This window comes from Pristiophorus japonicus, chromosome 8 (assembly GCF_044704955.1).
Source record: "Pristiophorus japonicus isolate sPriJap1 chromosome 8, sPriJap1.hap1, whole genome shotgun sequence".
In the NCBI taxonomy this organism is placed as follows: domain Eukaryota; kingdom Metazoa; phylum Chordata; class Chondrichthyes; family Pristiophoridae; genus Pristiophorus; species Pristiophorus japonicus.
The window spans coordinates 215,448,796-215,475,197 of record NC_091984.1 but is presented as its reverse complement, the minus strand read 5'-3'; the positions used below and the strand labels follow the sequence as shown (position 1 = coordinate 215,475,197).

The 26,402-nt window shown below is 44.0% G+C and overlaps 1 protein-coding gene across 1 annotated transcript in view; it reads left to right on the top strand.

Moving 5' to 3' along the window:
* Nucleotides 1–26,402, top strand: part of ttc28 (tetratricopeptide repeat domain 28) — an 842,907-nt gene that overhangs the window by 705,875 nt on the left and 110,630 nt on the right. The window contains exon 13 of the mRNA XM_070886369.1: nt 1,972–2,112. Within this exon, the coding sequence (XP_070742470.1) occupies nt 1,972–2,112 (141 nt within the window). The remainder of the gene's footprint in view (nt 1–1,971; nt 2,113–26,402) is intronic.

Below are 26,402 nucleotides of genomic sequence, written 5' to 3'. Positions count from 1 at the left end.
CTCTCCAGTCTTTGAATGCGTGTTGCCTCCCAAAGCCATGCCCATCTTTCCTGCAACTCTCTGACACAACGCCAAAACGGCCCTAACCAAAGAGACAAATGACATCCTCTGTGCACTTATCCCTCTCGACCTTTGCAGCCTTTGACACGGTCGATCACACCACCCTCCTTCAATGCCTCTCTTCTGTTGGCCAGCTCGATGGGATGATACCCTGATCACAATCAGACTATCTCCAGCAATGGTTTCTCTTTCCACCCCAACAATGTTACTTCTGGAGCCCCCAAGGATCTATCCTTGGCCCCTTTCTCTTCCTCATCTATTCGCTGCACTGTGGCGACTTCAGCCACAGACATGGGGGCAAATTCCACATGTATGCTTATGACACCCAGCTCTTCCTATTCATTACTTTTCTCCACCCCTCCGCTGTCTCTGTGTTGTCAGTCTGCTTGTCCAACATCCAGGCTTGGATGAGCTGCAATTTCCTCCGCTAAATTGGGAAGACTGAAGCCGTCATCTTCGGCCCTAGCTACCAATTCCATCCATCTCCCTGACTGTCGGGTTCGGCCAGACTGTTCGCAACCTCTTATTAGATCATGAGCTGAATTTGCCACCCCCATATCCTCCCCTCACAAAGACTTCCTCCTCCCAGCTCTGAAACATTGCCTGCCTCTGCCCCTGCATGACCCCATCTGCTGCTGAAACCATCACCACGCCTTTGGAGAGAAGGAGGAAAATAAGCAAGAAAGACATAATGGCCTGGCCGAGTATCACTTGGTTCATATTTAAGCGAATCCAATGATAGCATTCGATAAGAGTCACCGTTGTTGAGCCAGTGATGTCATAAGTCTTTCTCCTTTTAAATTTCTATGGCTGCCTCCCTCAAAATGTTTGAATAAGCAGAAAAGCCAGTGTAAGCAAATGGAGAACATTTTGAAAGTTTTTATTGTGCGCTGTTCTCGGGGTCAGCGCCTTTCAAAATGTGAACTTGATCTTTATTTTTGTTTGTCTAACAGTTTGCTGAATTCTGTTCATTTAGTGGATTGTTTGCAGCTGTTATCGGCAGCAGTTATTGGCTGACATACACATGCAAGTACACACACACACGCACACACACACACACACACACACACACACACACACGCGCGCGCGCACACGCAAACATATACCGATAAACTTTCACACATACAACAGACACAAAAATACAGTATACATAAACACAGGCAGACTCGGCATGGTGTTTGAGTCTTTATAGACTTCAATGAAAGGAATAAAGTCTACAAAAGAGAGGAAAAGCAGTATCGGAAGTAACAAAAATTCTCTCTCATTCAAAATTCATCATTTTATTGCAGTTGTTTAACTTTAAATATATCTTGAAATGCTCCTTACATTGTTGTTGTAAATGCCTTTTTTTCAAAAAGTGAAAAGGCTGCAATTTTTGCTACCTGCTGCAGAAACAATTAATTTGTAGTAAGTGATTGAGCATATTTCTGAGTATTATGGCTTATCCCATTTACAGAAACAGGCTGTGAATTCACATTGAAAGTAATGGAAAATCCCTCAAACCTCTCACTGAGAGAGAGTGAGGGAGCTTGGTCATTTACATTTTTAATTAAAGTATATAATTTCTTAAAACTGCTATTGTGTTCTAAGAGTTTTACATGAATATATGTAGATTCAGCGTGTGCATGTGACAGGAGGTATGTGTCAGTCAGCTCCCCTAATGGTGAGCTGCTTTCACCCACCAGAGAAACAGATATCACAGCCACAGAACATCATCCAGTTGTCTGAACGTAAGGCAGCAGTTCTGCAATTTAAAAATGTTAAATCAGCAGCTCTCAGATATAATCGAACAGAAGGTTCGCAGTAATGTGTAGGATCTATGTTTTTCTGTCTTGTAAAGGATGTTCAGGAACTGGTTGTGCATTCGTGATGTTACCAGCTGATGCAGTTTGGGTGTGTTCCTTTCGGTAGGATGTGTTCGAACAGTGAGACGGACAGCGAGGCTGGAGACCTTCTTGACCAACAGTTTGAAGAGATGAATAATAAACTGACTTCCACCACTGATCCGACCGGGTTCCTCAGAATGGTTAGCAGGAACAACCTCTTCAACAGGTAGGGACCATTTCCAAATGCAAGGTCTTAAACTGTGAAGTGGCTGTACCAATAAAACATGCATTATAATTCACTGGAGAGTCGTTATCCCAAGTGAATCACTGTCGTAGATAGCAGACCATGACTATCCTGACAAAATACATTAATTCGATGTACTGGAGAGTGACGACTACATATTCGAGAGTGATTAGTGTGTTTCATCAGAAGTACACATACTAGAGGGTGACTATCCTGATAAACACACTGTAGAGCAGAAATGACTATTGCCAATATTACATTATCATTCCTATCCCATATCTGGGATTGTGTGCTGACCACCACGCTGAGAAAATCCACTGTATGAGCGCACCAGCACATTCCAGGAGTATGACTTGCTGAATCGGTTGGGCTGATGAGAGTGCCCGATTGACAAGGTGACAGTACATTTGGTGAGTCAAAGAGCTTCCGGAGGCCTCTTATCAACTATGTGAGAGCCTCATTACAGCTCGTAGTTCAAAGCAATCTCATGAAAGTTGGTCCCGCGCCAAAGTCAGCACCTTCTTCACTTGTTCATTCCATTGGCGCTGTTTGCCGATATAAAGTGGGCAATGCTGCCCTGGCCTTTCAAAGTTTGCTTCAAAGGTGCATTTGCTTTTTTAATTTGTTCTTGAGATGTGGGTGTTGCTCGCAAGGCTGTGTGGTGAAGGTTCACAGTGCTGTTGGGTAGATAGTTCCAGGATAGGGCGTTCCAGGATTTTGACCCAATGACGATGAAGGAATGGCGATATATGTCCAAGTCAGGATTGAGTATGACTTGGAGGGGAACTTGAAAGTGCTGGTGTTCCTGTGCACCTGCTGCCCTTGTCCTTCTGGGTGGTGGAGGTCGCAGGTTTAGGAGGTGCTGCTGCAGAAACCTTGGTGGGTTGCTGTAGTGTATCCTGTTGCTAGTACGCATTGCAGCCCCTCTGAAATGGCCTCGCAAGTCACTCAGTTGTCAAGAAGGTGGCTCACCACCACCATCTCCAGGGCTGTTAGGGATGGGCAATAAATGCTGGTTTTGCCAGCGACGGCCTCATCCTGTGAATGAATAAAAAATAGGATAAGGAGCTGAAGAAGTGGACTGCTTTTTTCGAGATGGTGTTGAGCTTCTTGAATGTTCTTGCAGTAGCATCCATCCAGGCAAGTGGGAAGTATTTCATCAGACTCCTGACTTTTCCTTTTATTCTTGTATATTGGCCTCTTGCATATCCTGATTTTCATCGCTCAACCATTCTCAGCCATGCCTTCAGCTGCCTAGGCCCTAAGCTCTGGAATTCCCTCCCGAAACATCTCCGACTCTACACCTCTCTCCTATTTTAAAACGCTCCTTAAAACCTACTTCTATAACCAAACTTTGGTCACTTGTCCTAATATCCCCTTTTGTGGCTCGGTGTCAGATTTTGCTTGATAACGCTACTGTGAAGCACCAAGGGATGTTTTACTACATTAAAGGTGCTATATAAATGCTGGTTGTTGTAGGTGGTGGAGAGGCTCTGGGGAGTCGGGGGGTGAGCCACTCGCTGTAGAATACCAAACCTTTGACCTGCTTTAGTAGACATGGCTGATCCAAGTGAACTTCTGGTCAATGGTGACTCCCAGGATGTTGATGGCAGGGGAACTCAGCAATAGTAATGCCATTAAATGTCAAGGGTTTGGTGGATAGACTCTCTCTTGTTGGAGATGGTCATTGCCTGGTACTTGTATGGCACGGATGCTACTTAACAGCCCAAGCTGGATGTTAGCCAGGTCTTGCTACATGCAGGTATGGACTGATTCATTATCTGAGGAATTGCAAATGGAGCTGAACCCTTTGGAATCATCAGCGAACAGTCCCACTTCTGACCTTATGATAGCATGAAGGCCATTGTGAAGCAGCTGAAGATAGTTAGGCCTACGACACTACCTTGAGGAACTTCTGTAGCGAAGTCCTGGCGATGAAATGACTGGCCTCCGACAACCACAGTCTTCGTCCTTTGTGCTAGGTATGACTCCAGCCCTGGAGAGTTTTCCCCCTGATTCCCATTGACTTCAATTTTACTCGGACTCCTTGGTTCCACACTTAGTCAAATGCTGCCTTGATGTCAAGGGCAGGCACTCTCACCTTATCTCTATATTTGAACCAAGGTTGTAATGAGGTCGAGAACCAAGCAGTCCTGGCAGAATTCAAACTGAGCATCGATAAGCAGCTTATTGGTGAGTAAGTGTCACTTGATAGTACGGTTAATGACCCCTTCCATTGCTTTGCTGATGATTGCAAGTGGGCTCATAATTGGTCGAGTTGGATTTGTCCTGCTTTTTGTGGACAAGACATACCTGGGCAATTTTCTACATTTGATCAATGCCAGTGTTGTTGCTATAGTGGAACAGCTTGGCTAGGGGCAAGCCTAGTTCTAAAGCACAGGTCTTTAACACTACAGCCAGGATATTGTCAGGGGTCACAGGGCTCAATTTTCCCCAAAGCATTTTTTTGGCGTACTTGAAGAGTTATACCCGATTTTTTGGGGGCCTAATTATGCCCCCAAAAAATTCTTACGTTTCCCCGTTGGATTTCTTCATTTTGGCGTGGCGTAACCCGACCTTTAGTTTTGGGGGTTGAGCCTTGATCTGCGCCAAAAAGATTGGGCTACCCTGGCAGGGACGCAATGTGAGCTGAGGCTGCGAAGTGAAATATACAGCCAGCTCCCAACACATTAAAAGAATTGAAAAAAACACAGAAGCAATTTACCTCCAACCCCGCCCGAAGGGCTTGCCGGTCTGGTCCCATTCTCGGTCCCAGTTCTCCCGGTCCAGTTCCATTCTCAGTCCCCATTCTCCCGGTCCAGTCCCATTCTCGGTCCCTGCACCCACCCACTCACTCTCTCTCTCTCTCTCCCTCTCTCCTTTTCTCTTTCTCTCTCTCTCCTCTTTCTCTCTCCCTCCTCTTTCTCTCTCCTGTGTGAGTGAGTGAGTAAACTGAGAATGGGACCGGACAGCCTTCGGGCGGGGTTGAAGGTAAGTTGCTGCTATGTATTTTTCAATTCTTTTAGTGTGTCCGGGCATCTGCTGCGCTGATTTCCTTAACTCTCCAGAAGGTTTTTCTGGAGAGGCCACATACGCTGGCCTAAGCAGAACTGGAGTAACTCTCAGCTGGCCAAACTTCCCTAACTGGCCAGCCCCCTTTGGCTGAAAAAAAAACTGACCTAAAAAAATTGTAACTAACTGAGTTACGCTGGTGCAAATTGATTGGGGAAACTGGTTTTTCAACTTAGGCCAAAAAGAGCAGCCTGCTCCCAAAAAACGGCGCAAATCACTGGGGAAAATTGAGCCCATAGCCTTTGCTGTGCCAGGTGCACTCAGCCATTTCTTGATGTCACATGGACTGAATTGATTTGGCATCAGTGATGGCGGGGACCTTAGGAGGAGACCGAGAAGGATCATCCACTTGGCACATCTGTCTGCAGATGATTGCAAGCACTTCAGCCTTGTTTTTCGCACTCACTTACTGGGCTCTACCATCAATGAGGATGGAAATGTTTAAGAAGCCAGAATGTGTGGGAGGTCAGCTAGTGGGAATTAAATGAAGCCCGGGAAATAAAATACCTCAGGCCTAACACACCATTACTCCCCCACCAATAACGGGCCCGGAGTTAAAATTGGATCGCTCCTGTAAATTTGAGCCTCACGTCTCATTAGCCACAATGCCAGCGGTTTATGAGAGAAACTGCGGCTACCCTTTGGAGCTCTGTCCATGGGGGTTTCCCCAGAGATTCCAATGAAGTTGCTGTTAGCTCCATGCAGATTTCTGAATCTTCTTGTATTGTTGCACTGATGTCAGAGTTTCACTTATGCAGATTTTCCAATTTACCATGCAGGGTGCTTCAAACAATCTCAAAGGACTACATGACCTTTTCTGCTCATTGAGGTCCCTTCTATACTGCAGTCTCCCATAAAGTAAGAGACACTTCCTGTTGCCCCTGAGGAACATCTGGGGCTGGGTCACTGCTTAACTGGTTCCTGTTCCTTTACTGCCACTTCCACTTACAATCACATGCTCTATTTGCTTCACCATATGTTACCTTCTGACTCTGGCAAGCTGAACTCTCTGAGGTGGAGATATCTAAGCTTGTTCCTGAATGATCAGCAGTGTGTGCTGGACACTCATGAGATAAACAGGCTCCCTGAGCATCGCGGGAGTGAGCGACATCATCTTTGAGACCTTTAAACAAAGAGAAAAAGGACGTGGGTTAGCATGAGGCAGGAAGGAGCTTTGGACAAAGGGGTAATGTATTGACGTGGATAGAGAACTGGTTGGCAGACAGGAAGCAAAGAGTAGGAATAAATGGGTCCTTTTCAGAATGGCAGGCAGTTTCTAGTGGGGTGCCGCACGGTTCAGTGCTGGGACCCCAGCTATTTACAATATACATTAATGATTTAGACGAAGGAATTGAATGTAATATCTCCAAGTTTGCAGATGACTCTAAGCTGGGTGGCAGTGTGAGCTGTGAGGAAAATGCTAAGAGGCTGCAGAGTGACTTGGACAGGTTAGCTGAGTGGGCAAATGCATGGCAGATGCAGTACAATGTAGATAAATGTGAGGTTACCCACTTTGGTGGCAAAAACAGGAAGGCAGAATATTATCTGAATGGTGACAGATTAGGGTGTCATGGTACATCAATCATTGAAAGCTGGCATGCAGGTACAGCAGGTGGCAAATGGCATGTTGGCCTTCATAGTGAGAGGATTTGAGTATAGGAGCAGGGAAGTCTTACTGCACTTGTACAGGGCCTTGGTGAGGCCACACCTTGAATATTGTGTGCAGTTTTGGACTCCTAATCTGAGGAAGGACATTCTTGCTATTGAGGGAGTGCAGCGAAGGTTCATCAGACTGATTCCAGAGATGGCAGGACTGACATATGAAGAAAGACTGCGTCGACTGGGCTTATATTCACTGGAATTTGAAAGAATGAGAGGGGATCTCATAGAAACATATAAAATTCTGACGGAATTGGACAGGTTAGATGCAGGAAGAATGTTGCCAATGTTGGGGAAGTCCAGAACCAGGGGTCACAGTCTAAGGATAAGGGGTAAGCCATTTAGGACCGAGATGAGGAGAAACTTCTTCACTCAGAGAATTGTGAACCTGCGGAATTCTCTACCACAGAAAGTTGTTGAGGCCAGTTTGTTAGATATATTCAAAATGGAGTTAGATGTGGCCCTTACAGCTAAAGAGCTCAAGGGGTATGGAGAGAAAGCAGGAATGGGGTACTGAAGTTACATGATCAGCCGAATGGCCTACTCGTTCACCTATTTTCTATGTCTCTATGTTTCCAGTGAAAACACGTTGTGTGCCATGCATTAGTTGTGTTGAATCTGTCTGGCGCTAAATGAGTTTGGAAGGAAACATAAAGATTTAGTCAAAGAGGATGCTAGCTTTACTGGACTGGCACAATCTCTCTTTGGCCCACAACCTCAAATACACTTTTAAATTTCTTGGGTTAGGAGGGCTGTCCCATCTCTTGTTGTCTCCTTAGGGTTGTGGGCATCCTTCTCATTTAAAACCATACTAAACATACTGTGAGCATTTGGAACATCAGAGTGCCCAGACGATATCCTACCTTGTGTGAATTCTTGACAAAGCACCAGGCGGGGAATTTCAAGTACCAGTTTAATTGTGGCTACAACTTTTAATTGTAGGTAAAGGGGATAAGGGAATGGAGTTCCTACAAATCTGTACAGGACTCCTTTCTAATCTAATATGTAAAAAGCCCAACAAGGGAGGATTCACTATTGAATCTATTAATGGGGTATCAACCAGAGCAGATAAGAGAAGTAAAAGTAGGGGAACATCTAGGCAATAGTGATCATAATATAATGCGCTTTAAGATGATAATTGAGAAGGACATAAGTATAACAAAAACCAGGGTAATAGATTGAAGAAAAGCTTATTTTGAGGGGCTGAGATTAGAAATTGGGAAAATAAAATGGGCAACAATATTGGCAAAAAACAATGCAAAACAGCAATGGGAAACATTTAAAATGGTGTTCAACAGAGTGTAGGAACAATATATTCTGCTAAAGGAAAGAACAAATTAAACACTTTTGAGAGTCCATGGATGAATAAAGCCAAACGGGAACAATTGAGGGTAAGGAACGAGGCATACATTAAGTACATAGACAGTAGGGTATAAGGGACAATACGAAAAGATTAGGAGAGAAGTCAAAATAACAATTAGGAAGGCAAAGAGGAACTATGGGCTAGAATTTCCACTGCTTTGCCGTCCGGTTTCTCAGCCGTTTTGGTTGTTTTGGGCGAAAATCGGGTCGGCGAAAATCTCCACAAAGAGTTCCACCGACCGTTTTGAAATACCGTTGGGGAGCGGACTGCCAGCGAGCACTGTCCATAGACCGCCATCGCCCGATTTTTGACTCAGCGGAGACCCGTAGGTAAGTAGAAAAAAAAAAGCCCACGAGAAGCAGCGGGAGCTGGATGGTGCTGGGCGGTAGGTAAGTAGTCTTGCAAAAAAAAAGGTAAGTTAATGGGTTTTTAATAATTATTTTAAAATTCTCTTGGTGATTAAGGTGAAAAGGGTCCTGAGAATGTTTTCTGAATGTTTTTTATTTTACCTTTTTGGAAAAAATATTTTTTTGTGTTTTCTCCTCCTCAGCCCAACCCGCAGCCTCAGTGTAAATTTTAGTAATTACCGTCCATTTTGTTTAAGAACCTCCCAAGATTCCATTTTCCACCGAGAATCGGGGTGTAAGGTCCATTTTTTTTCCGCCGGGCGGGATGTTTTCTTTTTTTTAATGGAATTTTTCACGGTGTTAATTTTAAAATCTTAGCGGTATTTTGGGCGGCAATCCGGCGCTGGCTGATTTTTTGGCAAATCTAGCCCAATGAAATTAAATTATCAAGGAACATAAAACATATAGTAAAATATTTTACAGGCACGTCAATAAAAAAAAAGGAAGGTTTGGATGGAAATAGGGACATTAAGGGATAGACAGGATAATACCACAGGTAACAATAGAGAGATAGCAGAAATATAAAATAATTATTTTGCTTCAGTATCTGTCTTGCTTGACCAACCTCATTGAATTTTTTGAAGAGGTAACAGAGAGAGTAGACAATGATAATGCAGTAGATGTAATTTATCTAGATAGAACAGATGGATATGACGTTGGATGATGAGATTAGTCATGAGATAAATACATTTAAAATAGAAAAAGGGGATATATTGAATAAACCAATCAAAACTCAAAGGATAAACCCCCCAATCAAGATGGATTGCATTCACACATTTTAAAAAGAATCGAGGGAAGAGATAGCAGAGGCATTACTACACATATTTAATAATTCGTTAGAAAAAGGTGTAGTGCCAGAGGATAGCTAATGTAATACCTATATTTAAGAAGGGGAGAAGAACATGCCCAGGGAATTATAGACCAGTCAGCTTAACATCGGTGGTCGGAAAAATAATGGAATCCCTACTAAAGGAGAAAATAGAAGAAACCAAAAATATAATAATGAATAATGAATTTCAAAAGGGAAAGTCTTGCTTGACCAACCTCATTGAATTTTTTGAAGAGGTAACAGAGAGAGTAGACAATGATAATGCAGTAGATGTAATTTATCTAGATTTTCAAAAGGCCTTTGATAAGGTATCCCATAATAGACTGATGAACAAGGTCAAAAAATGCAGAGTCAGGGAACAAGTAGTAGAATGGATAGCTAGCTGGCTTCAAGCCAGAAAGCAGAGAGTGGGAGTAAAGGATAGCTATTCACAGTGGCAGAAGGTGTGTAGTGGTGCTCCACGAGGATCAGTGCTGGGACCACTGTTGTTCACAATTTATTTCAACAGTTTAGACTTTGGAATCAAAAACACAATTTTAAATTTGCGGATGACACCAAATTGGGGGCGATAGTCAGCACTGAGGAGGACAGTAACAAATTACAGGAGGACATTAATAAACTTGCAGAATGGACATATAATAGCAAATGAAGTTCAACACAGATAAATGTGAGGTATTACATTTTGGTAGGAAGAATTGGGTGGTCACTTATTACTTGGAGGGTGCGAGTCTAGGTGGAGCAGAGGAACAAAGGGATCTCGAAGTACAATGCACAAATCACTAAAAGTTGCGACACAGGTTAGCAACACCATAAAAATAGCAAACCAAGCACTAGGGTTTATTTCTAGAGGTATAACATTGAAAAGTAGGGATGTTATGCTAAACCTGTATCGAACCTTGGTTAGACCACATTTAGAATACTGCGTGCAGTTCTGGTCGCCATATTATAAAAAGGTTATAGTGGCTCTGGAGAAGGTGCAGAGAAGATTTACGAGGATGATACCAGAAATATGAGGGTATGCATATCAGGAAAGGATGAACAGGCTTTTCTCTTGAAAAAAGAGGCGGAGGGGGTGACCTATTAGAGGTCTTTAAAATTATGAAAGGTTTTAATAGAGTGGATACAGTGAGAATGTTTCTAGTTGTAGGAAATAGCCCATAACTAGAGGCCATCAATATAAGATAGTCACCAAGAAACATCTTTACCCAAAGAGTGGTGAGAATGTGGAACTTGCTACCACAGGGAGTGATTGAAACGAATAGTATAGATGCTATTTAAGGGGAGGCTAGACAAGCATATGAGAGAGAAAGAAATAGAGGGTTATGCTGATAGATTTAGATGAGGAAAGACGGGAGGAGGCTCAAGTGGAGCATAAAGGCCGGCATGGACTGGTTGGGCCGAATGGCCTGTTTCTGTGTCGTAAATCCTATGTAAACCATGCAAAAATTACATATGGCATTAAAATAAAATTTACTCTGCAACAAGATGGACAAGGAAGTGCTGGTATGAAAGATCTGCTAAGTTTCTCTCTATACTTGCCATGCCCTTTTGCTCATATTGACCAGGTTATGCACATAGTGTTTATGGTAGCATGATATGGCCATGGACATCCCCACTGACACCTGGGAGTCCCTGACCAAAGACCGCCCTAAGTGGAGGAAGTGCATCTGGGAGGGCGCTGAGCACCTCGAGTCTCATTGCTGAGAGCATGCAGAAAACACGCACAGGCAGCAGAAAGAGCGCACAGCAAACCAGTCCCACCCACCCTTTCCCTCAATGACTGTCTGTCCCACCTGTGACAGAGACTGTAATTCCCGTATTGGACTGTTCAGTCACCTAAGGACTCATTTTTGGAGTTGGAGCAAGTCTTCCTTGATTCCGAGGGACTGTCTATGATGATGGTGATGATATGGCCATCGTCTTAAAAAGTGCAAGGAAATAAAAGCAACAATGAGGAATTAACTGTTGAGCCATTAGTGCAGCAAGGAAGAATGGTGCACCAGATACTAACTCAGCACTTTCCAAAAACAGCAATCGGTGCCCCATTTCTTAAACCTGCAATCCCTATATCCAAAATAAGCTTCGCCAACCTGCTTTCTTAGACACTTTTCTGTGCACTACCATCTGTTCCCAGGTCCTGCTTTATACTAGCCAATCATGCAGCACCATAGAGGAATCGTGTATTGCATTTATTTAATCCATTGTGTGTTCTGTGAATATTAAAAGCCTGATTCGCCTTGTGCTTTTTATTTGTTTTCAACATGTGACATCCAACGAGAACAGAAGAATTACATGATCTCGCTGGCTGTAGGTCCCCATTGGCAGCCTGTCAGGATTCTAGTGGCAATGGGCCTCCATTTTTATTTACTCTGATCGCCTTGCATCTGAAAGGACAAAGTCCAATAATTGTTTGGTCCTGCTTGTTATCTTACACGTTCACTGTCACTTGTAGGGATGCTTGATGGCTTGGATGTGGCATTGTCTTGAGAGCAAGCCATCTCATCTGTCATTAGTTCAAGCATGCCATAGCACATGAAATTGGAAGTAAACTTGTGACATGGGTCGGTAACTAGTTGGGGAGTAGGAGGCAGAGAGTAGGGATAAAGGGTATGTTCTCTGATTGGCAGGATGTGATAAGTGGTATTCCCCAAGGTTCTGTACTGGAGCCTCAGCTTTTGATATATGTATAAAATGACTTGGATGAAAGAATAGAGAGCTGTTTATCTAAGTTTGCTGATTATACTAAAGAGATGCAGTAAATTATGTAGATTAGAACAGGAACTTGGCAAAGGGATTTAGATAGATTAAGTGAGTGGGCAAAGATTCAATGTGGGGTAGTGTGAGGTCATCCACTTTAGAGCTAAGACAGACCAGTGGAATATTTTCTTAATGGTGAGAGATTAGGAGCTGTGGAGAAGCAATGCAATTCAGGTGTGCAAATCACGAGAAGCTAGTACATGTACAAAAAAATCATCAAAAAGGCCTTTATCTCAAGGGGATTAGGATACAAAAATGAGGAAGTGATGTTTCAATTTTACAGAGCATTGGTCAGACCCTATCTGGAGAACTATGGTCTGTTTTGAGCACCGAACCTCTGGAAAGATATAATGGTATTGGAAGGGGTACAGCGGAGATTCACCAGAATGATACCAGGCTTAAATTATGAGGGCAGTACCACCCCTCGTCCGACACCGTTCCCGGCCACCGAGTGGCGCATGTGCAGAACACAGCCCGTCGAAACCCTGCCTTCCCTGTCGACTCCCGCGATTGTGATGATCTATTTTTCTAAATGATTATTTATTTGTTGTTTATCAATTTGTTGGAGATCCGCCCGCCCCACCACCGCGGCATTTCTCGCTGCCGCACTGCCAGCCCCAGCCAGCCCCGAAACACCGCCGCACTCCCCCGACCGGTCTCAGAACATATATAAAAAAAAAATTCCTGCAGGGTACTCGCCAATATGATCTTTTTCCTCGATGCCGGGGTTATCGGCTTCCTCCTCCTCGTTGCCCTGCTGGAACACCTGCAGCTACGGTCCTCGGGCCGGCTGCTCCTCCGTTCAGCGCTCCCTCCGGGGGAGGGGGGGTCGGGCCGGCGGGCCACATTCTCGGGCCGCGACGACTCTTCGGGCCACGCAGACCTCCCGCTGGTGCCGCCGACACTTCGGGCCCGCTCGGACTGCCAACCTCCACCTCCCCCTCTTCTCCCCCCACCCCCGCTCCTCCACCTCGGGCTGACCTCCCCTCATCCGGCAAAATCCATTATTCATCACAGGCCAGGTCCTGAGGGTGCCGGATAAGGGAGGGTCAACCTGTATTACTTTGCGTTTAGAAGGTCAGGGGTGATCAAATGGAGGTGTTTAAAATGATAAAGGGATTCGATGGAGAATCTATTTCCTCTGTTGTGGGAATCCAGAACATTATCTTATCAATTGGTATTACTCTAATTTCCAAATCAGAAGGTTGTGGGTTCAAACCTAATCCAGGATTTGAGCACATAATCTAGGCATTGTCAGTGGTGCCTTCTTTCAGGTGAAGTGTCAAAACAAAGCTCCGTCCGTTTGGTTCAGTGGGTGGCACTGTTCAAAGAAAAGCAGTGAATTCTCCCAGTATTCTTCCCTTCATCAACATCACTAAGAGCAGATTAACTAGTAATTCATCTTATTATCTTATGGAGATTGGCTGTCACAATGAATTACTGCACTTCAAAAATAATTAATTGGTTGCGAAGAGCTTTAGGATGTCCTGAGAATGTGATAAGGTGCTATATAAATAGTCTGCCTTTTCTCCATATTCCTCAAGACCTTGCATTGTGTTTTCATGGACATAATGACTCACGCAGAAGATCCTGCTCAGACAGCAATATTTATTTATAAGCGGCCACTGTGTCGCCTGAGGTCCCAGGTACTGCAGCAGAGCCTGTTAAACCTCTGGCAGGGTGTGACTGGTCTTGGGTGCCACTGCTCCTGTCAGTTAAAGGCATTCACCAGGTAACTTCGTAGAAATATTTCAGGTCGGAGGCAATTGCCCGCGGGAAGCCTCCGACCCCAATTTCCGGGCCATAATGTAGGCCAGTGCTGTGATACATGACGATGCGCACTAGGTCGGTGCAGCAGAGCAGGTCTCCAGTCATCCTGGTTAATCCTTGCCACTGGGTAAAGGCCAAGCTCTGTCAAGCGCATGTGGTGGCTGGTGTGCAACAGTTACCACACGTTAAAAAAATCCACACACAGGCATCTTCCACCAATTGGAGTTCAGGACTGGAACATCGGGTCCTTCATTGAAACATCTGTGAACTCATGTGGAAGCAAGTCATCCTTGTTCGAGGGACTGCCGATGATGATGATGATGATGATGATGATGATGATGATGATCTGCAAGTAGAATGATCGTATTGAGATATTAATAGTACATAAAACATTGACCGTTCCATGCAACTTCACAGCTTCAGAGCATACTGCATGCTTCAAATTGAACTGGCACCATCTTGCTAGATTGGCTGGCAAGTATCTCTTTTGTGAACCCCTTTTGAAAATAATAATTGCTGTTGTGTACGCAAGTTGGCACTTGCACATCCTACCTGTGTCTTTCCCAAACACATTTGTGCTCGGCCCTGGTTCTCTCATGCCAGTACTGCATTGATTAACATCCTTTTGCGTGTTAAACAGGATAGGATTAGAAGTTTGCCAGGGCTGATTTTCTTGTAGCAGGTGCTCAGAGCCACAGACGTTTACAAGACAGAAGGCCAATAGGTCCATCGTGTAGTGCTGGCTCCTTGTTTTCATAAGTTAGTCATGCATAATTGTAGTTAGACGTATCTTTGCAGATTTTTTGAGATGTCATCGTTTTTCCCTGGAAGATCCTGTGTGATTTGGAGACAGTATTGACCCTTTGAGCAATTTCCGTTCCTGCTTGCTGCACTAGGCACTTTCAGGAGGTGGGACTGTGTGGCCATCCTTGGCATATATTCTGTCCCTCCTTTCTCTAACTCCCTCAAGCAGCCCTTCCAGTGCCTGATCACTGGGTTTTCCTTATCTTCTAGCCTTCATTTTGTACAGCGTTTACTGATTAAGCAAGTGCACTGGGTTCACATACACTATTTCAGAGATTAACTCGCTGTTCAATGCTGTTTAAATGTTCTGGCCTTGCTAATTGACCTCATTCTCTGTCGGGTGTTCTGATTTGTTTCTTTATAGCGCATGCTGTATTTCAGACAAGTTAAACAGGAAAATTGCAATTTATGCTCATGCTTAATTACACGGGAATTAAGTAATGTTCGGTTAACCCTTTCTTATCACAAAAAGAATCCTGATAAAACTCACTGGCCTGGAAGACCAAGTCCCCAATATGGCGGGCAGAAAGCGCGTGCACACATATCCGGCTAGACGTGCGACACCCGCCATATTGGTAGAGGAGGCTGCAGCAGCAGCGTTCTAAGTGGAGAATAATATATTTTAATTAGGGTCCTGTGCTTCTAACAGGACCCGTTCTTCATTGTGGATCACCCGAGCTCTTCACTTGCCACTTGCTGCCCTCGCACAGCACAACATGGCACTCAATGGCATGAAGGACCCCTCGCCAGCGCTATTTAAAGTCATGAAGTACTTGCAGGTTAATAGCTGGTTTAGTATTTCTGGCTGCAGCTTGGTGTCTAGGTGTATCTTTTTCTGTATCACTCTATAAAGCTCGCTTTGTCAGCAGAGAGAGGGGTTTTTGCACTATTGTTGCTCTTTGCCTCACAAACAATCGGGCTGCAGATCCGGGGGATGCTGGAGGACGAGGGACTTACAACAAGGAAGAAATCACCGAGCAGGAGAAGCTGCCAGAAGAGGGCAGAGGCAAAAGAGGGCACTGAACAGGAAGCCATATCCTCAGAGGGTCTTCAGGGAGCACTTCTCCTCCCACAACTTTACTGAAGGGCAGTGCAGGAGGCACCTTTGCTTCACCAAGGGGGCTTTCACTCAGCTATGTCACATAGACAAGCATATGAGGGAGAAGGGTGTCATGTATCTTACATTATTATATATAACTGTATCCTAACATGCTATACATGACTGTAATAAGATATGACCTGTAACCACCAGTATACCTTACCACTAGGGGTGCACTTGCAAGAGACAGGTATATAAGGACAGGTCTCAGGCAAGTGCAGCATTCCAGAGCTGTGAAATAAAGGTGCAGGTCCAGAGTGACCTTGACTTCACGACATGCCTTGTGTGAATCTGTACTGAGGGGACAGGACTTTACAAAGGGAATAGAGGGTTATGCTGATAGATTTAGATGAGGAAAGACGGGAGGAGGCTCAAGTGGAGCCGGCATGTACTGGTTGGGCTGAATGGCATGTTTCTGTGCTGTATATCCTATGTAATCCAATGTAAGCACAACCTCAGTATTTATGAAATAGTAAATTTCAGTACAATTTTAAAATGTCTTCCTTATTATCCGATTTATTAAGGAACCACCGTTTGTGTAAGCTGGGCAGCACTTTTAGCATAGAATCAGGTGGTGAGTTCAAGCATCAGTAAGATGAGCACAATCTAGACTGACTGGCAATCTATGTAACCTGCTGTAGCCACAACCGCCTGTGGCTGGCAAGGTCACCATCACCCTTAACTTTTATGCCACGGGCTCTGTGTTAGGGAAGTCACCAAGGCTCCCTGCACCAGGAATAACATCTACATTTCTTTCCCTATAGATGAAGTGAGGCATGGTGCAAGGTGCCATTGATTGCATGACCCCTATCACCAGCCGATATCTTTATCAATCGAAAGAGGTTCCACACCCTCAACGTACTGCTGGTTTGCGACCACAGGCAGCACATCATGCAGGTCTGTGCCCGCTCTCCCAGCAGCCGTCATGACTCTTTCATCCTGCGCCAGTCTTCTGTGCCACCTTTAATTACGCGGGGCAATGCTCTATTGCAGTAGATGGCATATTTGACACAAGTTGAAGATAACCGCACCAAGTGAATGTGGTCAGAATCCACAGTAAATGCAGTCCCGTACAAATATGGTTGTAGTTTCTGCAGCACCGAGATCATACTTCAGCATTGTACAATAAGAAAGAAAATGGAAAGACTTGCATTTATATAGCGCCTTTCACAATCATCGGACGTCTCAAAGCGCTTTACAGCCAATGACGTACTTTTGAAGTGTAGTCACTCTTGTAATGTGAGTAACGCAGCAGCCAATTTGCGCACAACAAGCTCCCACAAACAGCAATGTGATAATGACCAAATAATCTGTTTTTGTTATGTTGATTGAGGGATAAATATTGGCCAGGACACCGGGGATAAACTCCCCTGCTCTTCTTCGAAATAGTGCTATGGGATCATTTACATTCACCTGAGAGGGCAATCGGGGCCTCGGTTTAATGTCTCATCCTAAAGACTGCACCTCCAGCAGTGCAGCACTGCATTGGAGTGTCAGCCTAGATTTATGTGCTTAGGTCTCTGGAGTGGGACTTGAACCCACAGCCTTCTGACTCAAGTGAGAGTGCTACCCACTGAGCCACAGCTGACACTGTCATTTCCCATGGCAGTAGCTAATGGACTGAGTGTTCTTCCCTGTGGTTGTTCAACTGGTTCCGCAAAACACTGGTTCATCAGTGTGGACTGTAAAATCTCAGGAATAATCTAGACCAGCTAGCTTGAAGCCTGCGCACAAAGCTTCTTTCAGCTTTATGAAAGAATTTTGTGCATTAACAGAGTTGATCATTTGATTGAACTTTGACATTTGTGTCAAATGAATTCATGAGCCACAGTTGGCAATACACCTACGATCATAGCCAGATAACACAAGGAATGCTTGGTGGTGGGGTGGGCCCAGTGTGTGATGGTGTCCACCTTTGCCTGGTCGGTTTTCTGTTCCATCCCACCCAAATAGTGACCCAAGTACAATACCGCAGCCATGCTGTTGTTGCACTTCTTGACCTTATAGTTGTTGATCTTTGCTCAACCAACAGTCCAAGTATATAAAAACAGAAAATGCTGGAAATCTCAGCGGGTCAGGCAGCATCTGTGAAGAGAAAAAAAGAGTCAACGTTTCAGGTCGGTGACCCTTCATCAGAACTGGCGAATGTTTGCTTGAGGAACACTGAAAGCGGGAGGGGAAGAAAGAACAAAAGGGAAGGTCTGTGATAGGGTGAGAGACAAAAGGGATGATGGGCCAAATTCAAATGGTAATGGCAGAAGTTCGAAAAAGTTTGGTCTAGATAGGGTGGGAATGGCCAAGTATATAGGTTAGTATATTGGTGATAGGGGTGAGGTGTTTGTTCCACGGCAAGTTGGAAATGATCTGCAGGCCATAATCTGCAGTCCTATCAGAACAGAATCTAGCAACTACTTGAGATGTGGAGGATTCATTCATTTTGAAAGGCATGACCACAAACTTGTACAGCCCTGACTGTGTACCATATGGAGAATAACTGGGCCCCGGTGCTTAACAATACCTGCCAATAGCTTTTTGTCAGGTCCAGAGTCTCCAGATACTTGATGCCTCCTTGTTTCTCAAAGACTTCATCCATGTAATGCATAGGTAGGCATCAGCTTCGTCAGATATCATCATCATCGGCAGTCCCTCGAAATCGAGGAAGACTTGCTTCCACTCTAAAAGTGAGTTCACAGTTGGCTGTACAGTCCAATATGGGAATTACAGTCTCTGTCACAGGTGGGACAGAAAGTGTTTGAAGGAAAGGGTGGGTGGGGAGTCTGGTTTTCCGCACTCTCCATCCGCTGTCTGCGTTTAATTTCTGCGCGCTCTCGGCGACCAGACTCGAGGTGCTCAGCGCCCTCCCGGATGCTCTTCCTCCACTTTGGACGGTCTTGGGCCAGGGACTCCCAGGTGCCGGTGGAGATGTTACCCTTTATCAAGGAGGCTTTGAGGGTGTCCTTGAAGATAATTTAGTTTATGATCACACAGTATCATATGTACGTGTCCTTCTTAAAAACTAGCATCACTGGTAATGCCCATGGCCTTTGTGACAGGAGTGTTACTCCCAGGTCCTACATCTCCTGCACTTCTCCAACTTGCACTTCATTCTATGGGATATTCATGTTGTTGGACTGAATTCGAGGTGCCTGTTTTTACTTCCTGCACCATTTGCTTTGCACTGACTACCCAAGAACAGTTGCAATCCGCACTGCATCTTGCTATCTAGCTGTGTATGTGTGGAAGATAACTGATTTGATAGAGTAATCTAATACACCAAAGAAGTCATTTTACTCTCCCTCCTCTGGCTGGCCATAACATATAGGCCATGTGTATGAGATGAGAGTTTAGCATATTCGCCCAGTTGATTGGGCATCTTAAATACATAATCTGCTTTGTTGCATCTTTTCCCCCCTGGTGTACCAACTCATACAGTCAGTCTGTAATTTGCTATGTGTCCCTGGCAGCAAAACGAGCATACTGTGGCTAACCTGGTATTCCCGGTGCCAAATCCAGTCTACCCGATTGGGATCCGGCCACTTCCCGGGACCAACAATCACCCGCACCATGTCCCACTTTGTTACCGTTACAGCCCCTGCAAACTCTGGCGTTGCCCCTTTCCTGTGGCACCTCCTCAGCTTCAAGGCTGTGGAGGCACATCCAGCCGGAGTCCCAATGGAGCAACTCCTTCCTCCCCATTCACTACAATTAGAGAAAGGTTGCGCTCAGTGTCCTGGTTATTTTCCAGCAGTGCTGAGGACTATTGATGGAAGGTTACAGCAAGACACCCCACAGCTGGGTTGCAGCAAGGGAAAGGTGCATGCATTGTTTGCAAAATGAATGTTCGTACACGAGTGCAGTTAATCACTTGTAGAAAATCTAACTGGACTAACTCTTTCCCATTTATTGGCAGTGTATGTAATTCCAGATGTCAAGGAAATTAATTGCACAATCTAATTGCGGTTTTAAAATGTTTACCATGTTTTGTACTTTCTAATGCTGAGTGCATGGAATAGGGCTATTTACTGCAAGGGGCAGATCGCAGCAGATTTGATCAATTTAGTTTCTTTTTTATATAAGAGTTTTTTTTAAAATCTGTTACTTTTGTTTAAATTGTCCTGGGATAAGTGTGTAAATAGACTATGATGGAGAGATTTACAAATTGGCTGTTTTTATCTAGTTTTACAGCTCCTAATGAAAGTGTAACATTTCTTGTGGGTCTTCTTATGTCTTTATTAGGGTTCACCTCTATGGTTTAGTGTCCTTCACACTCTCAAAGTGCACTTAAATAGCAGATTAGTGACAGATAACTTGTTGATTCGTTAACCATTTGTCAAAACAAGACAGTTCACTGCCTTGTTATAAAGTGACTGCCAGATCCAGTCACTGTCATTGTCACATTTCTACACCCTTTAATGTTTGCATATTTTGTGTTTGATTTTTATTTTTATTCGTTATACAAAAACAATATGCTTTTTTTAAAAAACGGGTCTGTCTAGATACTTTTTTGGCAGGAGCTGTTTTTTTTCCGATTGACCCTTGCTTGCAACACATGGACATACATTGTGTTCATGTGGTATCATCATAAGCAGTCTCTCAGAATCGAGCAAGATTTACTTCCACTCTTAAAGTGAGTCCTTAGGCGGCTGAACAGTCCACTACAAGAACCACAGACCCTGTCACAGGTGGGACAGATAGTCATTGAAGGAAAGGGTGGGTAGGACTGGTTTGCTGCACGCTCTTTCTGCTGCCAGCACTTGATTTCTGCATGCTCTCGGCGGTGAGACCACACTGAGTATAGAGTGTTTATGGTGCCATGAACATGGTACATTGTTGTAGTGAGTGAGCCCTCTTGACTTCTTCGGCATGACCCTGTGGAATTATTCAGGTCGGGGCAATGGAACTAGTGTTTGTTGACCTGCTGTGTCAGTGTCTGATTGTACATTCTCGCTTTATGTGTGGTACCCACCTGAGTATTTTTTTAAGATGTTAATCTGGGCTCTGTACTCTGATAGCCAATCTCAGTGAGAGCAGTGATGGGGCACTGCAATCGACCGCGACAATCTTGTGCGAGGGAGCAGAACACCAGTACAGGGATCTTTCACCTAATCGCTGTTTAGCAACCCCTTCTAGAAAGTGCATTCATGTGGTAAGGAAAGGATTGGGGCGACTGCAGTGACCTCTGTGATTGAATAGCCATCCAATACTAGCGAAGCTCACCCGTGAAAAATGGCCATGGTGGCAAAGTACCAGAGGAAACCCGTGACTTGTGGAACTATACCCCAGTGTACAGAAGAGGGGAAAATGGCAGCAGGAATGAAAATAGAAAATCTACACCATAAAAAAAAAGTAAATAAAAAGTTTTGAGAACATTGTGTGAATAGCAATTATATTAGATGTTTGAATCTCAGTTTTGTTGCTAGGGAAATCTGTGACCGAGAACACGAATGGAGCTGTTACTGCTTCCAGTTAATAGAGTGGGCCGTGCCCTTTCTGTGTCAGCTACGTGCCAGTTATGTTGTGAAGCAGAGAAAAAGGAGCGATGTGCTTGAGTGGAATGCTCCATTTCAGTTACTTCTCATTTTGTTTTGCGTCTTTCTGTTAGAAAAGCAAGGGTGCCCGTTTCCTTTCATTCTCTGGCTGTCACTCTTGACAAACGGCTGTTTGTTTTGCCATGTAAACCACGTAAAAGTTTGGGCACAGAGCTGAAGCCAGAGCTGTGATCAGCTGGAAGACGGCCAGATTGAGGAGCAGAACTTCAAGCGCTCCCACAAACGTGGAAGAAAGCAGGCACAACCCCCACCAGTTTGCAACAGGCATTAATCGTCTTAAATGGCGTTTCGAAGCTCTCATTGTGGGCAGGCCAATGATATCAGGCGCAGGCTTTATGTAAGTTTAAAGAAGGACTGAAGTGGTGACAAAAGGGGCCATTGTTTCGACATCAGTTTGTAGGTTGACCCACACTGAAGAAAATGACCAGAACAGGAACAAGTGCTGTTCCGTGGGACAAATATTTACTGGGTCCACAAACCTGAGGCTGCAAGAAAAATAAAATCCCCTGCTTAGGCATCGACTCGCCCTTTTGCTGTTTTATAAAGTATGCAGGTTATGCTATTTCCTCATCCAGTGCAGTGAAATGAAAGTCTATTTTGCTGAGTGCATCAGATGGTCAACTAACATCCTCGCTTGCATTGAGATGGTGGGTCCCTGCTTTGCTCAAATTTGCTACACATTTCTAGAAAGTAACTGTTACTTGTATATTTTAGGTGGCATTTTTTAAAAAAATTATTAAGAAACCAAGGTCCACACTGCAGAAAACCACCAAGACTTAAAACAGCAAGAAAGATGAGATAGCGTGCCTTCAGCTGCTGAGGTCCCAAGCTCTGGAACTCCCTCCCTAAACCCCTCCGCCTCTCTACCTCTCTCTCCTCCTTTAAGATGCTCCTTTAAACCTACTTCTTTGAACAAGCTTTTGGTCATTCACCCTAATTTTTCCTTATGTGGCTCCGTGTCACATGTTCTTGTCTTGTAACACTCCTGTGCAGCGCCTTGGGATGTTTTACTATGTTAAAGGGGCTATATAAATACAAGTTGTTGTTGTAGTAAATGTGTGTAGATTACAGCGGGAAGAGAACAATGAAGAAAAGGGTTCTGTAATTTTGAGGCAGTGTAAAGAATGGGTCAAGTCCAGCATCACAAAGGTGCACAGTTCCTCGACACTGTCCCAACAAAAGAAAATACTTATATTTAGCGCCTTTCACGACCACTGGACGTCTCCAAGCGCTTTACAGCCAATTAAGTACTTTTTGAAGTGTAGTCACTGTTGTAAAAATTGACTTAAAATTCAGAAGAGTCCTCCTCACCCTGTGAATCAATGGCATGCTTCTATTTCCCACCGTAGCCATTGTTCTGACTAACAGTTTATTTGCACTTTGTCCATTCACCTTATTCCCACTGTGTTACTGCTTTTTACCTCTTTCCTGTTACTCCTTTCTCTTTTCTCCCCTTCTACCCTTCACTCTCACTTCCATCTTTGTTTATAGAGTCTTTAGTTTTGCCTCATCTTTGGAAGATGAACTTTGCATCAGTTCTCTGTTCAAGTCGATGACACTTTCACCAATAACTTGGTAAACTCCCTTTTTGATACTTCACTGCCCTCTGCTGGAATAATCCTCCCACTTCTTTGTTGCCTCCAGTGATGCTTGATCACGCACTTCCTGATTGCGTAAGCATCACAATCTTTATACACCAGGGTAGTTTTTTTCCCTTCAATTTTGTCACGGCTTTTCCTCTGAAACTCTTCTCTCCTGTCGGTGGTGACTCATGCTGAGGCAACCCTTTAGTACCTCATCCAAGTGGTCACTACTCTTCAGCTATATGTTGCAGTATGAATATCGATATAGTACTTGCTCTGGAAGACATTAAGGCCAACCATAGGAACATAACCCTAACCATATCTCTACTTGATGTCCACATAAACACATTGGATAGTGATCAAGGGCATGCAATTCCAGTAAGCGCTATCTTCATTGATTCACACGCTTGTGTAAAATATCTGTGTGCACTGTTCTAATGTAATTGTTAACCTACTCAGACAGATAGGAGCCCCAAGGGTTAATTCAGCTGTAAATCTATCTGTGTCTCTGTCCCCTGTGCTGTTTGTACTGACCCTATTCTGCCAACCAGGGTCAAATCTGTTCATTTCAGCAAAATATTTTCAATTGATAAATAAATAAACAGTGCCAAATTGGATGCAGTTCAAAAATTCATTCCTAATTTATTTCTGTAAATATTTTGGCTAAGTTTTGCAAAACACTTTTTCCCTTAAACCTCCTAAAGCTATCATGTGGGATTTGTTTCATTACTTTGTGTTTAGCTGACCCGAGTTCCAAAAAGGATTTCTCAAGCTATATTGTGGGGACACTATTGAGAACACAAGAGCGAGGAGTGGTGATTCAATCTCAAACTGAATTTTTCAAGACTTCCCAAATGATTTCTAGACTGTTTGTAAGAGAAGTAAGATTTTGCAGTTCACCATTCACTTGAAGGAGTGACTGGTGTTGGGTAACGAAGGCGAGATGTTGAGTTGGCTTGATGTGAAGGACCTCTGGCCATTCTGTTAACAAACCCGTCAGTGTATCTCTCAAGTTCTGATGTTTGTTTGGCTGCTGTTGGAGAATGGGTAAATTTTGCTGACGAACTCGTTGGTGTCGAGTGATATTCTATCCCTCAAATGTTTTGCACAGTTGTGAATCATGCGGGCTCTGCAGTTTATTGGAAGTAACCCTCAACATTAGAATTCAACCACTAACTGGCAGAGTGAGGCTGCTCCAAGATTTATAGTTGGTGGTGTCAGCACTGTGGGGAGGCTTACATTTCACTGCGATTGTCTATCTTTTTTCTTGTTTAATGAGTTATGGCAGAGCACTTTCCTTGTAGAAACCTAGCATGCTCTTTGCCATTCAGCTGAGGGATTGAAACAGACCCACTCAAGAGAAAGAGCCTGAAAATTCTGTTACTCGAGGCACTTTTTTTCTTCCACCTTGAGATTACGTCAGTCAATATTTAACATGATGGGATGAGGAAGCTTATGTACGCCTTCAGGATTTGGCCCGGGATCAGGGAACAGTCGCCTCTATGCTGAAGTACTAGAAGTGGGAGAGGGAAGGACAGCTTATCTCTGAGCGACTGCAAGCTCACTCAGGATGTTACTATACGCACTGAGGTACTACAAGTGGGGCAAGAAGAATAATGTACACCCCAAGCTACTGTGAGTAGAGCTGAAAGACCAGTGTATACTTGGGAAGGGTAATGTGTGCTCTGAGGTACTTTGAATGGTATGGAAGAAAGAAAAACTTGCACACTGAAAGCGCCTTTCACAACCCCAAACATCTGAAAGTGGTTTACAGCCAATGAAGTATTTTTTGAAGTGTAGTCACTGTTGTAATGTAGGAAACGCAGCAGCCAATTTTCACACAGCAAGCTCCCACAAACAGCACTGTGGTAATGACCAGATTAATCTGTTTATGTTATGTTAAGGGATAAATATTGGCCAGGACACTGGGGGTAACTCCCCTTGCTCCTCTTCAAAATAGTGCCCTGGGCTCTTTTGCATCAACCTGAGAGGGCAGAAGCGGCATCAGTTTAACGTCCTATTAAACAGATGGCACCTCCCTCAGCACTGCACTGGAGTGTCAGCCTGGATTTATGTGCTCAGCTCCTGGGAGTGGGACTTGAACCCACAACTGCTGACTCAGAAGCGAGTGTGCTATCCACTGAGCCACAGCTGACACTGACATGGAGAATGTTGTGTATACCCTGAGGTAGATTGAATCATGTGAGGAGAGTAGTGTGCACTCTGATGTGCTGTAAATCGCGTAGGAAGGGTAGTAGTGTATGTCCTGACGTACTGTGAACCGTGTGGAGAGAGTAGTGTACTCCCCGAGACACTGTGGGTGGTTTGTGGAGACCAGTGTACACCTGCGGGGCTAGTTTAATAAGGAAGGCCTTTGTTCAAATAGTAGACAAAAGAATGTGATGTGAATGCATTATTAATAATTCACAGCATGATTGGAAGAGAAGGGAAGGGAAGGCAATTAGATAAAATCTAACCTACCTTGGAAGTTGTAAATATGCATTGTGTGGTGAATTTTATTTCTTGTGTTGGCTCTTGAGCTATTGATATTTATAATTCTAAAGAGTGAGCCTGATTTCAAACCATTGACTGTAAAGCATTATGGGATGTCTGGTGGTCGTGAAAGGCGCCATATAAATGCAAGTCTTTTTCTTTATTTGAAAGATCTGTGCTTATCTTTGAGATTGAGATGCATTCAATTTGGTGACATATCTCAACCCAAATGTGTGAGTGTAACTCTCATCTGGCTGAGACTCAAAGGAGCTGCACGCTCATCACAGTTCCTTGTCATTTAAAGGAAGAATTAAGTTGTATTTCTGTAGCACCTTGCACGACCTCGGGATGCTTCAAAGAGCTTTACAGCCAATGAAGTATCTAATTCATATCTAGATGAGCAGTTCCTGATATTTTTCTCCATATAAAAATCTATAAAGAAAACTGCTGAAATTATCTCAACAAGTCGAATCTAATCTAATCAGTCAGCCACTCGATCATATTGGCACTGCTGGCTATGCAATTAGTAGTAAAATTACAATTTAACACACCGGCATTTAAAAACCGCAGCCTCTTTATTTCATTCCAATGAGTTTCCAATTCACTTCATTTTGCATTTATTGCCCTGGGAAAAGGAAATGTGTTGCTCATATTATTCCAATCTTTTCTTCAAATCAGTCTCAATTTCATTTGTTACATCGGAACAGGGGCAGGTCTTTCAGCCCATCAAGCCTGCTCCACCATTCAAAGAGATCATGGCTGATCTGCGACCTAATTCCATACACCTGCCTTTGGCCCATTATCCCTTAATATCTTTGGTTAACAGAACACTATCAATTTCCAATTTCAAATTGACAATTGACCTCGCATCAATTGCCGTTTTTGGA